The 17612-nt window shown below is 32.7% G+C and overlaps 1 protein-coding gene across 2 annotated transcripts; it reads right to left on the reverse strand.

Annotated features, from left to right (window-relative positions):
• Positions 1 to 633: 633 nt before the first annotated feature.
• LOC147547646 (protein CLAVATA3 INSENSITIVE RECEPTOR KINASE 1-like) lies at positions 634 to 15076 on the reverse strand. Of its 2 annotated transcripts, XM_086672085.1 has the most exons (12): positions 14979 to 15076; positions 4440 to 5236; positions 4020 to 4152; positions 3774 to 3845; positions 3498 to 3641; positions 2982 to 3053; positions 2809 to 2868; positions 2616 to 2713; positions 2388 to 2537; positions 1940 to 2278; positions 1468 to 1859; positions 634 to 1125 (listed from the first exon to the last, which is right to left on the reverse strand). In XM_086672085.1, exons 2-12 carry the CDS (start codon positions 4543 to 4545, stop codon positions 805 to 807), a joined length of 1887 nt encoding a protein of 628 aa, XP_086528211.1. In that variant the 5' UTR covers positions 4546 to 5236; positions 14979 to 15076; the 3' UTR covers positions 634 to 804. The 2 variants fall into 2 exon arrangements, with proteins under 2 accessions (XP_086528211.1, XP_086528210.1); XM_086672084.1 differs by lacking the exon at positions 14979 to 15076 and having other exon boundaries at positions 1940 to 2293; positions 4440 to 5166.
• Positions 15077 to 17612: the final 2536 nt, after the last annotated feature.

Below are 17612 nucleotides of genomic sequence, written 5' to 3' on the forward strand. Positions count from 1 at the left end.
ATTCGCTCTTTAGTAGATCAAAGTCATCGAAAGTGTGAATCACAACGAGCCACACAAAAAATCTATCTAAAGTTTGCTTATTTTTTCTCGATGCTTAGCAATTGTCTTTTGTTTAATTAGCCCTCACATCATGGGAAGTGCTAATCACAACAAATCACATATAATGGTGGATTTTCTTATTCCCTCCATTTTTCTAGCCTCACATGGAGTCTGTACACCCTTTAGTTTGTTTTTACTTTATTTTGTCAAAGGAAAGAGGTCATTTTCTTTACTCCTCTTCTTACTATGCCAATAATTGGCCCAACAGTATATGACCCAGTGACGACTATTTTATATTAAGTCACTTGACTTAGAAAATGTAATCTTTAGTCTTTTTTCAACTTCTTGTTGTATGTTGTTGAGTTGCTGCTACCTCAACTTTATCTACGAAGTTGATTTCTAAATTTCGAACTTTAACTTCCACACAACTTTAACCCTATAATTAGCTTTCTTTTTTGTACTGTCTCAATGAATATCAAATCACATTACAAGAAGTAGACCATCTAATCCTACATTAAAAAGGCTTCGACGTTTCTAATTGTACAAACTCTACTTGTGATTCTTTTGAATCGATTAACCCAACAATTGCTCAAATGTTGAAATAGTGGTTTGTTTGCCTTAACAACAATGTCTATACATATACTACATACACATCTCTATTGTGCAGAAAATTGAGATCTATATACCCATTAACATAAATGGAACATCCCATGTTTCGCTTTTCGATTATATATATATAATTTTCGAAGATGAATGAAAGTTGTGTCATCTTGGTCCTGAAAGCTCCATTGGTTCAAGTATTGAAGAGTCTTCAATGAAGTCTGAATATCTCTGAAGTAACTTATCAGAAGATCGAATTCTTGGTGTATCAACCTTCTGTGGGTCGGAAGCTTCCCATCTCTCGGCGAGGCTATCACCTTCTAACATCCTCAAAATATCTGACATTTTCGGGCGGTTAGATGGATCAAATTGTGTACAAAGAAGAGAAACCTTAACCATCTCTTCTAACTCTGTCCTGTCAAAATTGTTCTTCAAATCTTTGTCCACAATTTGACTAAGGTTCCCTTCTAGTTGAAGCTTCTTTACCTGCAAAGGAGGATGAATCTAAGAACATAAAAGATAAACCAAAAGTAAAGGAATCAAAACCATCCTATCGTATTATTCTATTTCGACAACCATGTCTTCTGTGGTGTTCGTCTTTTTAGATATGGAATCTGATTCGAGACCTGAATTGAATGGAGTCAAATTAAAGTAGAATAATTGTTATTCATCCTAAAATAAGTATGAACCAGTCTGAAATAATCTAAAATGAGTGTTCTTCTCCTAACCAAAACAACTTGGGATAGTTAGATTTCAAACACTGGAAAAAACAAGGATCACACCCTTTTAATATACGTAGATAGAGACAGAGAGTGAGAGAGTACATACCCAATCTAGCATCACGCCTTTCTGGTTAGTCATCCTACCGAAACCCAGAGCTTTTTCACCTGTAATAAGCTCTAAGAGCAAGATACCGAACCCAAACACATCTGTCTTTTGCGAAGATTGACCCGTACATAGGTACTCTGGAGCTATATGGCCAACAGTCCCACGTACAGCCGTGGTTACATGAGAATCATGGTGATCCAAGAGCTTCGCCAAACCAAAATCTCCAACTACTGCTTCAAAATCTTCATCAAGTAGAATATTTGCTGCTTTAACATCTCGATGTATAATTTTAGGCTCACACTGTTCATGTAAATAGAGTAAACCTCGAGCTGCTCCTATCGATATCCTCTTTCGCATTGCCCAGTCTAAAGCTGGCTTACCATTCACTTTATCTGCTACCAATAAACCACAACTCTCAAGGTTTACTAGACTAGGAACTGAATAAATAGTAAAAAACCTTAGTATATCTCACCTCTTAAACGAGAAGCAACACTTCCGTTCGACATATAAGGGTAGACAAGGAGGCTTTCTTTATCGGTTGAGCAAAATCCGTAAAGACGGAGGAGATTTCGGTGGATAGCTAAACTGATTATTCTGACTTCTGTCTGGAATTGGACATCACTGCCTATAGCTTGGAAGTCGATTAGCCTTTTAACAGCCACCACAGTTCCATCTTGCAAGCAACCCTTGTAAACAATCCCGAATCCTCCCTTTCCTAATATGTTTCTTGAGTCGAAGTTGTCAGTGGCTATTCGAAGCTCTTTAAATGAGTACTTCTTCAGATGACCCAAGACTTCTGTTTCATCTTGATCTGTACAGCAAAATGCTGAATTATGAATCAGGCCCTCAAAGGCTCAAACCGATATCCGATACATAAGATGGAGCACACTCTTGAATGAAAAAAGGCAGTGAATACTAACCATTGGCATCGAAGAATATTTGTTTGCTGTGTCTATATTTCCACCAAAGAAGCAAACCAACAACGACAATCATTAACGAAACTGACCCAATACTTGAGACCAATACAATAGTTAATCTGTGACTTTTGGCTTTTCCTGTCTGTGATTGACCTGAGAAACAAAGTTGTTTGTGTAACTATAACAGTTACTTGCACCAAAAATGCAAAAATTATAGACTATGAAAGTCACCTCTTGTAGTGTCTTGCGTGACGGGGATTGACTCTGTGGACACGGCAGGACAATTATGCGTTGAATACGATCCACAAATTGAAGGGTTTCCAACAACTCTGCGGAAAGAACGGAAAGACATAATGATCAACAAATAAATAGAATATCGAAGATTAAAAAAAGTGTTATGGAGACAAGAAAAAGATCAACTGACTTGAAAGTTCTCGCTGATATTTTTGGCAAGGAACCACTTATATTGTTGTAAGAAAGATCCCTGAAAGAAATTATGCCTTTGAACAATGAGATAAAATAAAAATGGTATTATTTAACGTCGGCTTTCTAAATAACATGCAACATAAGCCTGAGAGAAAGAACATAGCAACGTACACAAGTGTGAGACCATGAATATTAGAGAGAGACTCCGGGCAAGATCCAGAAAGACTGTTGTTGTTAAGTCGCCTGACTTGCTCAAAACAAAGATGGCAAATATCACAGTTGGCCTTGGTATTATGAAATATCAAGAAGTAACTCAAATTGTTTCTGCAAAAAGTATGATATGAGAAATGTCTTTCTCACCTATACTAGAGTTTTACTCATAATCTTACTCAAAGGCATAGGTGACATCAGACTGATCACATACTCTCATCAACTAGTTTTTGAAAATTACATTGATTTCAAATCAAAGGAATTCTTTGTCCAGACAATGCTTTGAGTAAGACTCTGAGTAAACCTCTAATTGATTGTGCCACATTCTTAGAAAAATAATGAAAAGCACACCCATTGACAGGGCAGAAATGATTTTTTTTTTTACCCCAAAACCCTTCGAAACATCAATTAGATTTATAACATTCATATCCTAGTAATAAAATTTGAAAATCATAAACTCATACAAAAAAAACTTACAAATAATTCAAGTTTTTAAGGTCCCCCAAGGAACTTGGTATTTCACCACTGAACTTGTTATTTGACAGATCAAGTGTTTGCAATTTCTCTAGCTTCCCAATGTCAATAGGAATAGGACCATAAATGGCATTATTCTGCAACAATCTACCCAAAGAACAGAATATTGTATACATTGATATCATTTTCATATGTTCATAAATATGGTAAAAACATGTAAAAAGTTTAGTCCTAACTAAATAGAGTATAAAGAAGAAGATAGGATTGGTAAAGACTTACATTGATTGCAAATAACTTAGGTTTCCTATCCCTGGAGATAAGATCCCAGACAAGCTCTGACTAGTTAGCCCTCTGATATAACAAAACCAAATAAGTAACTTAACCAGCTGATATAAGGGTATTGGCTGATAAGCTGCCGATATCGGAAACGCGCGAAAATCAGACCAACAAAACTCAAAGAAGATGGTGATTCTTCATTATCATTCAAAACAATTCAAGTAAGGGTAAAAGAAGTAAACAACTTACAGAGAAGATACATGGTTTTCGAGCGAACAAGTAATCATCCTCCAGCTACAAGGATCCACAGAGTTACTATCCCAACTTCCCAATGCATTATATGGGTCATGTAAATCACTTTTTATAGCCATTAAAGCCACAACTGCATTTATTATCAGTAACCAAAATAGAAACAAGTTCTAGTTAGTTAGCCTCTCTCTCTTCAAATGATGCTTGAATTGAATCAATTACTGTAACAATAACAATATTATTAAGTTGTCGGTCATCAAACTCAAAATCAATTGACAATGAGCCGAGAAACCTAGACATTATATTTTTGGTGTGTGGGACTATTATTACAAATATAAGTTTTTAGGAAAAAACCCAAGTGAGAAAAACAACTTAATTATGGGATTCAGATAAGATCATAAACAGCAAAGATCTACTGACCTTCATAGTTGATACCAGATGGAGAAAGAGTTGAAGAAGAACCATAAATCAATATCAAAAAAACAAATAAACCCATACTCCAAAAACCATATCTCCTTTTCTCCATTCTCTTCCACTTTAGTTCACAAACCAAAACCAGCTACCAAGAAAGCCATTAAAATCAGAAATGTCACTTCAAGAGCTCTCAAAATCATAAACCCACAAGGGAACCCATCTTTTTCTTTTGCTTTTTCTTCAAACAAACTCAATCAACAACTTCTCAAAACCCATACCCAGATTGTAATTAAGCAAAAACAAGACCCAAATTTCATCAAAAAGTCACTTCAGATCAAAACCCAAACTTCAAATTGCTCAAAATTATCATCTCTCACAATATTCACTGTAGATATAGTGACAGAAGACAGTAAGAAGAAACACTGTTTTTTTTTTCAAACCAAACGCTATCTTATCAGAATTGTTTTGGTCCAAGAGAAAAGAATTATTGATAGAAACAAATACCCATTAAGCTTGAAATTCTAGAGAATTGAGAATTTTTCTTCACTTTATTTTCTAATCCCCAATTATTCCATCTACGGGTATCTTTTGTTACTTTTGTTATTGAATTCTTTGTTCTGATTTTCTCATGTCCATTCTTTTTAATTATGAGAAAAAGAAGAAGAAAAGGGAGATGAGGAAAAGGCCAAAACAAAGGGTAAAACGTCAAAAGATGACTACGTCTAACAGATCCGGACCAGAAAAGGGCACAAAACATCAAGAAATAAGACAAAAGTTTTAAAATTAGATAATAGGGGTAATTTCTAGAAAGGTCAAAATAATATTGGAAATGAATAGAAAAACACAAAATATTTGAAAATTATTATTTAGGTCAAAAAGTGTGCAAATACTAGAATACCCCTTTTTGTCATCTTGTGTAACTAAATTCTTTTATTTTTCTTTAAATTTTAAATCGATATAACTTTTGTTTGAGATGTCGGATTTCTATAAAAATTATATATTTAGAAATGATTTTTCATTAGCTTTCCAACAAGATCCACTTTCAATATTTTTTTCAAAAAAAAAAAAACTATTACGTTTTTCTGCAAACGTGTTTGCAATAATCTGTTATGCAAACGTGTTTGCAACAATCTGTTATGCAAACGTGTTTGCAACAATCTGTTATGCCATGTCTAGTTGGGCTTTAGGTCCGATCTTGTTAGTGTTTGAGTGGCCGGTTATCGAGCTCATCACATCTATGATGTATCAAGCGCCAAATGTAACGACATACGTAGATCGTAAAAAACAATCTGTTATGCAAACGTGTTTGCAAAAATCTGTTGTGCAGACGTGTTTCCAACAATCTGTTATGCAGCCGTGTTTGCAACAATCTGTTCTGCAAACGTGTTTGCAAAAATCTGTTCTGCAAACGTGTTTGCAACAGTCTGATCTGCAAACATGTGTTTGCAACAGTCTATTCTGCAAACATGTGTTTGCAGAATATAGGTTGCAAACATGATTTGCAAGCTTTGTAGATAATAATCTTGACTTGCATGTCTTGCAAACTCAATTTGCAAGAATATAAATTAAAAGTATGCATCTACGAAATCTTGAGTTTGAAATTCATTTCACCATTCATCTGCCAAGTTTCATATTCAAGTCAAAAGTAGGATTTTATGGATGAACTTCAACATTAAAAACTACAAAGAACATAAACTGTTAAGCTTTTAAGAATGTCAATTTTAGTAACAACTCAGCCTAATCTATTCTTCCATTGCATTTCCTCCAACTAACACTTGCTCCTCCAACACTTTCACCTTCATCGTTAAAACCTCTGCAAATAAAAAATCACAAACCCAATTAGACAATCAAAAGGTCTCAGTAACAAGTCCACTCCTGTCCTGTATATAGAAAGCTTAAACACTTGAATCTCTAATTCCATCATATCAAGGATAGAATCGACAAAACAATTTACTATTTCGGTTTGAAAAAAGAACAGAAAGCTGCAACTAATGTGAAGATAAGTTACTAACCTGTCTGACCATTCGTGAATGAATAACCTTTTGAACTGACATAAGTCCGAGGGTGGGGTGATTTATGGTTCCTCACATACTCCTTGCCCCCTGAATAGCAATTTTTTTTAATAACACAACCGAATGTCAAAACCAAGTGATTTTTTCGTCAGAAAGTAAAAGTACCTTGGTTATTACACATACATCAACGTTGCTACCACTTCCGAGATCATTGAATATACTTGAGCAGGTAGCCTCAGTTACAAGGTTAATGCCTTCCTCTCTCTCCAATGACAGAGTAAAAACATCAAAACCCAAACCTACTAAGATCATTTTAGAAGAGCCAGCAGAAAAAAAAACAGCACAAGTATTAGAATAATTATGTGTCATATCCTAATCTAGAAGACATGAAACACATAGCCAACGAAAAAGGTACTAGTCAGAAACTTGAGTACTTTACCTTAAAGCTTACTATCGCTTTATATATATAATATATTGCAAACTGAGTGTGCAATATTTCTTCTCCAAACTGAATTTGCAGTTATAATATTGCGAATTCAGTTTGGATTTGCAAATTAGGTATTTAGGTATGCAAGTTAGTTTTGTAAAAATCTCAAATTATAAACTCAAACACGACTACCATAATTTATTATATGTGAAAGCAGACCACGTAGTAGAAGAAATAATAAAAGCAACAATGAAACAAATAATAGTATCACCCAACAACAACGAAACCACTTTGAAGTATTGAGGTACCTGCTAAGTGCTAAATCTCTCTAATAATGTAAGTTTTAATCTCAGAAATTTAGATGTTAGCCTGTCGGCCGACGCTTTTGTTTCCTGATAAATTGAACTAGTGTTTTAGACATGTCATTAAATACAGATGACTTTTCTTATTCTAATAAGAGCTATATGACGTGGATATATAACTGCTCAGCTTCATAGAATACTCATTTTCAACTGTACCAGCAACTCCAAGATATAAAGAAAATTCGTCCATATTTTGTATCCTTGCTTTTCTTTCAAAAATTAAAATACGACCTAGAATCTCTTCACAATACATGCCAAACAATTAGTTCCTGGATGCTCAATCTTACCAAGATTGGTGACCCAGAAACTTGAAAGCAGGTCATTCTTGTAAGGGTAACTACATGGAATATCGTAAAGGTACCATTTAAACATATAACCGTTTCCAAATGAAATACTCATTTTCTTAACTATCTTGAGGAGCCTAAACCAGACAAAAGGCAGAATCATGCTCATACTAGAATTACAGGTGCATGGGCTCATGTGTATGGAAGAAATTGCAAGAACATTCGTTCTCATAGTATGTCATAAGTTCCATTGAAGAAGACATAGAGTTGGTTATTCTCTCGATCTTGAGGACATGGTTTACATCCGATAACTCATTCCACAACAAAATGAAGGGATGGTGTAACATTGTAAAATCAATGCTTCTAAGAAAAAAATTCTATCGAAGTCCAGTATATTATAACAGACGATCGACAAAAATAATGAGTCCTTTCAAACCTGTGTTGTAGCATGTGGAGAATGGATTGCCCGATCTAGTGCAGCTAGAGTCTCCAGAACCTACATATTGACAACAATAATTAACATGTTGAAGCATGCTTTCTCTGTCTCAGTCAACCAACAGAGCCTTCATCTACTTTGACATGTGGAAAAAAGCTAAATGTACCAATTGTCCAGACCTAGAATAGAACTAGATGATTAACTTTAGGGACCGTTATTATAAGGCCCAAAAGTTGGGACCCGAGAGAGGATCAGGCCCAGTCTAAAATAATATTGAGAAAAAAACCCACTTAGTAAAAGTACGTAACTATCCTCACTTACATAAACAAGGGACATGACTATCCTGGCCCAAAATTTCCTCCCAAATTTCCCGCCCAATTTTAGAGCCAATTTTTTACCCATCCCATCAAGTCAGACTCCAGGTTAATAACCCAAGACCCACCCTTTACTCTTTCAACCAATTTCTCTTTCAGCCAAGAGATTCACTTCTTTTCTCTCTCTCTCTCTCTAAAAAAATCTTCACTCTCTTTTTCCTTTTCGATTTTAAGCTCAACTCTCCATCTTCTCTCTCAAAAAACCAAATGAAATAGAAAAAAACTTAGATTATCTAACAAATTTTGTTGGGGTTCCGGATCGAAAAGGCAAACTTCATCGATTCTAACATGAAAAAACTAGGGTTTTGTCGGTTCCGGTGAGAATCACCTTTGTACTTGCCGCCGGTTGAGAAGTAACTCTCTGAAAGGTATAAAAGAGTTGTTTATGTTGAAATTGACAAGATTTTTGTTCGCATTTAAACCCCCAAATGTTTCGTTTCGTGTAAGTAACTTCATAGTTAGGGTTTTTTACTCGATTTTTAGGAGAAAAATAAATATTTGTTGTTGAATATTTCAGATCTTCATCATGTTTTGCTGTGTTTTTTGTGTAAACTTATCAGAGATGTATCTTTGATTTTGTATTCCTTTGTTTTTTAAATCTAGATTTTGTTCTTCAAAAGTATTTGATATGTAGAAATATTTAGGTGTACCCAGAACACATTTGATATGTTTTAACAAATTTTTGTTTATTTTGGATGGTTTGTTCTTCAGATCTACATATAAAAATCCCTGTGATGTAAACATTTCTAGTTTTTGTGTAACTTTGTGGTAAACATTTCTGGTTTGTTGTTCAGATCTACAAATTTTATTTCTTTTGGCTGGTTTGTTCTTCAAAACCACTGTACATGTGTACACAAGTTTTACATGTGTGAACATATAAGTTGTTTACATGAAGAAAAGTCATATTTTCTAGAACACACAAAGATGTGTTATAAACAATTTCAGATTTGTTTAGACTATGGTTTTGTGCATGTTGTTTTCTTAAGTGTTTGTAACATCTAGTTTTATGCAGAATCTTAAAAAAGATGTTTCGTTTCGTGTAAGTAACTTCATAGTTAGGGTTTTTTACTCGATTTTTAGGAGAAAAATAAATATTTGTTGTTGAATATTTAAGATCTTCATCATGTTTTGCTGTGTTTTTTGTGTAAACTTATCAGAGATGTATCTTTGATTTTGTATTCCTTTGTTTTTTAAATCTAGATTTTGTTCTACAGAAGTATTTGATATGCAGAAATATTTAGGTGTTCCCAGAACACATTAGATGCGTTTTAACAAATTCTTGTTTATTTTGGATGATTTGTTCTTCAGATCTACATATAAAAATCCCTGTGATGTAAACATTTCTGGTTTTTGTGTTACTTTATGTTAGATTTATTCCTATTCTTCGTTTTCAAAACTTGAGGGTTTGTTTTTAAAAAACCACAATACATTTATAAACAAGTTTACATGTTGAAGATATTTTGGGTTCTGTTTCAAACATTCCTAGTTTTGTTCATTTTGGGTTCGTTTTCAGACATTTTGGGTTATGTTAAAGACATTCTGGGTTCCGTTTCAAACATTTATGATTTTGTTGTAGTTATTTCAGGGTACTGTCCCAGACATTCAGGGGTTTGTTGGTGAATTTTGGGTTCTGTCTCAGACATTCAGGTGTTTGTTGGGGAATTTTGGGTGTTTTACTGGGTAACAAAGATTTTGTTATTCGTTTAGAATTTTGGGGGTTTTGGAAACAATTAAAATTATGTTGAAGATATTTTGGGCTCTGTTTCAAACATTTATGGTTTTGTTGACGACATTTTGGGTTTGTTTTTTAGATATTCGGGAGAATATTGATGATTATTGAATGTTTTACTTGGTAAAAAAAACTTGTGTTCTTCGTTTAGCATTTTGGGGGATTTTGGAAACATTTACAGTTATGTTAAAGACATTTTAGGTTCTGTTTCAAACATTTACGGGTTTGTTGTTGTTATTTTGGGTTATATTCCAGACATTCAGTGGTTTGTTGAAGAATTTTGGATTTTTACTGTGTAAAAGAACTTTTCTTCTTTGTTTAGCATTTTGGGGGCTTTGGGAAACATTTAAAAATATGTTGAAGATATTATGGTTTCGGTTTCAAACATTTATGGTTTTGTTGACGATTTTTTGGATTCGTTTTCAGACATTCGGGGGAATATTGGTGATTTTTTAGTGTTTTACTTGGTAGAAAAACTTTATTTATTCGTTTAGCATTTTGGGGGGTTTTGGAAACATTTACAGTTATGTTAAAGACATTCTGGGTTCTGTTTCAAAGATTTACGGTTTTGTCGTACTAATCTTGGGTTATGTCCATGACATTCAGGGGGTTTGTCGTACAAATGATTATATACAGTAGGAATACGGAAAAATGCTCCAGACATTAAAACGAATGTTATCAGCATTTCTAAAAATGTTTAGAAGAAGTGGAAAATGTTGAAGATATTCTCATTCAGAATGAATCCCGAATATGAAGAGCAAATATATTCATTTAACAATTGATAAGTAAAAAAAGAATCTAAACAAACATGTTTGTGTTTGGAAAAGTGAATTCATGTTGCATGAAAAACTTAATATTTGGTTGGAGCATATGTTGAAGTTGTAAATTGAGGAACTCTATTTTGAACGATCTCTATTTTGAAGTTGCCAATTTGCTTCAAGCCAAAACTAATTTGTTCGGAAATATTTGTGAGGTTGTAAATTTGCTTGAAGCATATATGAATTTGTTCAGAATTAGAAAATTATTGAGAACAACCAAAGATTTGTTCAAACACATTTTTGAAGTTGTAAATTTTCTTCATGCAAAAACTAATTTGTTCGGAAATATTTTTGAGGTTGTAAATTTCTTTGGAGCATATATGAATTTGTTCGGAAATAAATAAATTATTGAGAACAAATCTTTGAAGTTGTAAATTTTCTTCATGCAAAAAAATAATTTGTTCGGAAATATGTTTGAGGTTGAAAACTTTCTTGGAGCATATATGAATTTGTTCGGAATTACAAAATTATTGAGAACAACCAAAGATTTGTTCAAACACATTTTTGATGTTGAAAATTTGGTTGGAACAAAACCTAATTTGTAGGGAAATAACTTTGACGTTATAATAATATACTCGAACACAAAACTAAATGTTAGAGAGTTCAGAAATAAAAGTTAAAACATCTAAAAATTAGGTAGAAGGCAAAATAGATAATATTCATAACAAAATATTGTGGACAATCACAAAGGATAATTTGTCTTCCATATTCACTTGAAGAACCAACTTTTCACTGAATTGTAACAATCTTGTCTCCTCTTCACTCTCTGGTTCCAGCTCCTCCTTAACCTTGAAGAACATATAAACGATTTTATTATCTGAACAAAGTAAAATATTTTACAAAATATATGTCATATTATCTGAACATATTAAAATATGCTTCATGCACAACAGGACAAATATTGGCTAATGCAGACAAAGTTTCGTATGCAAGTAACATATTTTAGGTATTCTAAAACATATCTGAATATGTTTACATCGAAAAAGAAATTGACTCATCCAAATGAAAACATATCTGAATTTGTTGAAATCCAAAAAGAAATTGTTTTTGAAATTACCTGATTTGCTTTCAGCACATCAATTTCTTTCTTCAAACCTGCAAAGAAGTATAATAAAACATGAAATCTGAAAAACATGAAACATCAACGAAAACATACAGATGAACAAGAAAGTTTTATCAAAACGAAATTTCAGAAAGAAAAAGTTCAAAGAAAAAATGGAAAAGGTTCAATGAAAGGAAGGTGCAATGAAGATGATAGTATGAAAGGAAGGTGCAATGAAGATGAATCTAGAAAGAGAAAGTTTAAAGAAAATATGATGAAGATGAGATGAAGAAAGAAACCAAAGAAACTTTATGTTTTCGAAAATGTGGTTGTGCAAAGAATAAACCTAACTAAGTGACAAAAACAAATTTTATGCATCATGATTCAAATACAATGTTCTTAAAAAGAATAATTTTTAAGTGAAAACCCCACTGAATATTTTCTAGTTCTTAACACAACAATATATGCTTCAGAAAGCATAAAAGAATCTGAACAAAAAAGTTTGTGTTTGTAGAAATGAAAATATGTTTCGTGAAATTTATGCAAAACAAAAAGCAACTTTCTGAGTTCCCTCAAAAATATAAAGAAAAGTAATGTGTTTAAACTGGACAACATAACATATTAGGTTTTGCTTAGGACATAACTTGGTGTGTAACGAAAGATGAGTTTAAAAACCAAACAAATATTATGAAAACAGAAAACATGAATTCACAAAAAGGAAAATGAAACATGAAATCTTTATCATCAAAATTTTAGAGAGAGAAAGTTTAAAGAAAAAAATGGAAAAGAAATGAAGAACAAAGAAGGTTCAATGAACAAAACATGGTGTTGATGATAAAGATGATGAAGATGAACACAAAATGGTGTTGATGATAAAGATGATGAAGATGAACAAAAAATGGTGTTGATGATGAAGATGAACAAAAAATGATTTTGATGATAAAGATGATGAAGGTGCAATGAAGATGAAGATGCTTAAAATGGTTTCTACAACAAATTTAAAATGCTTAAAACATATATCAATCTTTGTAAGACACAAAATCTAAATTTTTGTCGTAACATCTATAAAAATAAGTAAATATTTTTGAGTTTGCTCACTGTAATAAGAACGTACTGACGACATATTTAAAAATGCTTAGAACAAAAGTCAATCTGTTTGTTGAAAATCAACATGTGCTAAAAACGTAATTTTTAGAGAGAGAAACTGAAAAGTAGATCTAAAAGTGTACATTTGTTTTCTTAGAAAAAAAAATTTGTGGATCTTTTTCACTATGTTAGAAGAAAATTAGACAAAAAACTAAAGATGTAGATAGTTTGTAGAAAGTTTAAAAAAAACTTTGAAAAATGATTTTGAATGCAAAAAAAATGAATAATATAGAAATTTGAAGAAGATAGATTGAAAACAGAGAAATAGAAAAATATGGATGATGCACAATACATCTGTTGCTTGTATGATGATGAAGATTAAAGAAGAAGAAGAAGATGAATATTAAGAAAGATGGAGATGAAGATTAAAGAAGATGGAGATTAGAGATGAGTACATCAAAGAAGATGAAACATTAAAGAAGATGAAGATGAAATCATACCGGTAGTTCAACGGTCGGACTTCGTTTCCGACAAAACCAATTTCATGTCCGATCACCCAATTCCGGTAGAGAGAGAGAGTACACTGTTGAGTGTAGAGAGAGCAAGGAGAAAATGAAATTTTGGTTGAATAATAGAAAGAGAGTGAAAGAGGTTATATATATATAAGGGTAAAAGAGGGATTATCTAAATATGTTGCTTCCTAGAGATGGGAAAAAGCACATTGGGATCCGAAATTGGGTTTGATTAGGATTTATTTTTGAAAAAATGGGTTTTATAAGTAATAATAATCTATGGTGGGCCAAATCCTAGTTAAAGGCCCATTTTTTGGACTTTTGAGTAAAAAATTCTTAACTTTATAGAGGTCGATTTCCATATGTGTGGGTTCACTCTTCATGGTGCTTCTTCTTCTTCTTCTTGTCCTTGTAGCCGGTAGTAACAGTTGTGTTGGCCGGATTATTGTTACAAACTCATGCTTGGAAGAAGACTAATCAGAGAAGAATAATAATCCAAGAAGACTATAAAGACGAAGAATTGGAGAAGAAGAACTCAAAGTATAATCTAAAGTATAAGGACTTACTTCTAAAAAAAAGTCAAAGTTGATCTTTATAATGAGTTTTCTTCTCTCCAGTTCAACAATGACAACTTGAATCTCCTCAATCAAATGAAATTGAAAGACATACCAAGACATAACTACCAAACGGATAGGAATTGTTTGTTTCTTAGCTTCATCGCCAATTTTGTTGTCCCCTAATCGAAGTTTGATTCCAAAGATGAAAGTTTCAACAATTGGAAGACAAGTTGAAGCTCTGATTTCCAATCTAAATGTTGGGCTCCTAGTCAAATAACATAATTTCTCATCTAATTTCACACCATCTAACTACAAATAAAATAACAATGCATTAACAAGCTGGATCAATCAAAATGTTTTCTTCTTATTCGATTGATTAGAGAAATTACGAGGACTCTGTATTACCTTCGTTATTTTGAGTTCAGCTGCAAAACAAACCCTAAAGCGATAGATGTCTTTCTGGAATTATAAACTTCCATTAACACAAACCCTAAACTGGATCTTCTCCTCTTTCTATCGGTTGTGTTTCCAGTTTTTCATCAAGGAAGCAGATAACTTAATCACTATTCAAGTTTGTGGGTTTCGAAAATCGAAGAAGAAAATGAAGAATCGGAGAAGGAGAAGAGGAAGAAGAAAAAACCCTAAATTTCAGGATTTGTAGAGAGAACATGAATTTTAAGGAGTAAGGGCACTTTTGGAATGAGAAAAATTAGAAATGACCTTTTTACTAATTATTCATATTATTTTAGACTTAATGTATCACTACCTATAATATTGTGGTAACTTCTGCCTAATAGAAAAAAATCTAGGCTTTTTTAGTTATTATTAAATTTTTTTGAACCTAAACACCCATTTTCTCTAGATAATAAACCAAGCGGTCTCTTTTTTTTTTTTTTTTTGTTGAACTAAGCGGTCTCTTCAACAAAAAAAAAACCAAGCGGTCTAGTTCACCATCTTTGGTGCCGTGGCTGGTGGACACTCCTTAAACTCAATAGATTTTGAGAACCAGTCTTACTGGAAGCAGTATATTTATTTATTTATATTAGAAGAATTTTTAATTTTTTTAGAATAAAATGTAGTATTTGACGGTATGGTGTTTTAAATTTGAGATTTAGAGGGTGCGAAAATTATCGTAGATAGTACAATTTTAATCGTCTAATGGCAAAGTGTCAATAGAAATGTAGTATTATTGTTAGAACCAAACCAAACTCTTAATTTGAGGATTTGGGTATGGGATGTTAAAAGCGTGGACAATATTGTTAACTGCTAAGAACATATCCAATGTGACACTCAAACTCTAAAACTTATATTGTCACATAGAATTTTTTTGAGTTGGATAACAGACTTTTTGAGACTATCTATAGTCCGATTAAAAAGGTTCGGTTATTGTAAATCTCAATCTAAATCAATACGTTCATGGTTTGGTTCGGTTACCGAACCAAATTATGCATTAAGGGTTTGGCCCGGTAAACAACCAAACCAAAGATTAAAGTTTTATCAAGAATAAATTTTTGAGTTCTCGATTTTAAAACCTGCTACAATTATACTCCGAACGTGCTAAAAATTAGTATTATCTCGCAAATCATTAAGTCAACATGTACTTGATTAATTTGACATAGTTTATCAACATTCGAGGAAGATAAAAAAAGATAAATAATAGAATCTCTACCATCCATCATGCCTAATTATATATGTATTTTTTTTGGAATTGTTCAGCGTGTCTCGAACCCTTGACCTCTAAGGTGGAAGACTATACCTATTACCACTCCAACCAAGGGTTGTTGGCTGCCTAATCATATATTCTTACATAAATAGTATATAAAAGATAATAATAAATGGTTTGGTTCGGTGTTTTCAATTCTCCGTCAAACAAATCCACCAACCGAACCAAACCCCCCTTGATTTTGCACTTTTAGTATCTGAACCAATCTGAATAACTATTTGATCGGTCTCCAAACCGCCCAGATATGTACACCCCTACAACATAAATCTCTAAAATGACGTGACAACATTTATTTTAAAGATCCTCTTGAGGATCTTTGAAGTGCAGGGTTGTTTTAGTAGTATTTGTATCAAAAAGTGTTGACTACTATACAAATATGATTAGTGACTTTGCATAAAAAAAAATGCATGAAGAGCGATATTTAAATAGTATTTGTTTCATGTCTAATTTTGATAACTATGAATTTTATAAAAAAAAATGTCTAGTTTTACTCTTTTTTCAACTTAAAGTGTAGGTGTCCCCATTGATACGTTCGCGTAGGGCCTCCTATAAGTCAGGGTCGGTATTAGCTTTCCTACATGTATATATAGAAATACTCTATTAGAAAACCTTCTTTAATGCAATACTAAAGAGATACTCTAAAACTTATATTCTAACTATAAAATTAATTAATTTGTTTTTGTAATTGTGCATTAAACCCTTGTGGATAATGAAATAGGGTAAGATTGAAGTTTGAAGAGAAATTAGAAAAGAGAAAAAGAAATTATAAGAGTATCTATTTAATTTGATTTTTATTTTTAGAATTTGGATAGCCTTATTCTTTTAGTGTCTCTTTTAAAAGAAATGCATATAACTATTTATATATAATTGTTATACAAATGGGGGTTCCCTAAATTTAGGGGTCGTAGACGCGGTTCAGGGCCGACCCTAAGAAAAGTGATCATTTAAAGATCCAATTTTGACAATCGACACCTAGGATTTTTATAGTTTTTCTTGAGTTGCATTAGAGATGCTCTTCAGACTTGGGATGTCACATATGGTATTAGAGCAAGTGATGTCTCTTCCGTCGTTGGTGGAGGATTGTGATAATCCCACGTAGCTGGAGAGAATGTCTGGAACTTAGGTTGTAGATGTATACTCAAACTCAGTAAATGTGATCTATTGGGTAAACTCGTGAAATCCCCTATACACCTAGACTAGGGTGTTTTTTTTTTGTTGAAACAGTGTACTTCTAATATTAAGAAATTAAAACATTCTTACAATACAGATTAACAAGAAAATAAGGAACAACTTGCCAAGTCTTCGTTCTTTTCTTTAACCTGGACCATTTCGCTAGCTTGTTTGCAGGAGCGTTACATTTCCTGATCGTGTGTTTGAATTGCACCTGTTACAGCCTCTTTTTAACTTCATGGATTTTTTGGATGTGTATTTTGGTGTTGAAAACAAAAAAATTATCTCCAAAACCCAAAATATTAATATCCTCTTTGTAACACAACTTATATGTTTTTAAAGGATTATTAAATATCAGTTTTTAAAAACTAGTAGTGTTAGTAAAAGCTCACAAGCAAAGTTTAAAAACATTATTTATATGTGGCGTTTGCAGACCCCTTCGGCAAAAACATTTTTCAATTTGATAAAACCATGTCCCCACAAGTTATTGGTGTTTAGCAGCTCCAAGCCTTTGATGAATGAAAAACTAAACAACATCTCTCCTTAAGTTTACTCCAAAATCTCAATAAGAGTACATTCAATAACACGAAGAAACATTCTAAAAATAACTAATTTTATTGACATGCCTTAAAAAAAATGTAAGGTGA

This window comes from Eschscholzia californica, unplaced genomic scaffold (genome assembly GCF_041429995.1).
Source record: "Eschscholzia californica isolate CP2 unplaced genomic scaffold, dmEscCali1.0.p SCAF_3, whole genome shotgun sequence".
NCBI classification, from domain to species: Eukaryota; Viridiplantae; Streptophyta; class Magnoliopsida; order Ranunculales; family Papaveraceae; genus Eschscholzia; species Eschscholzia californica.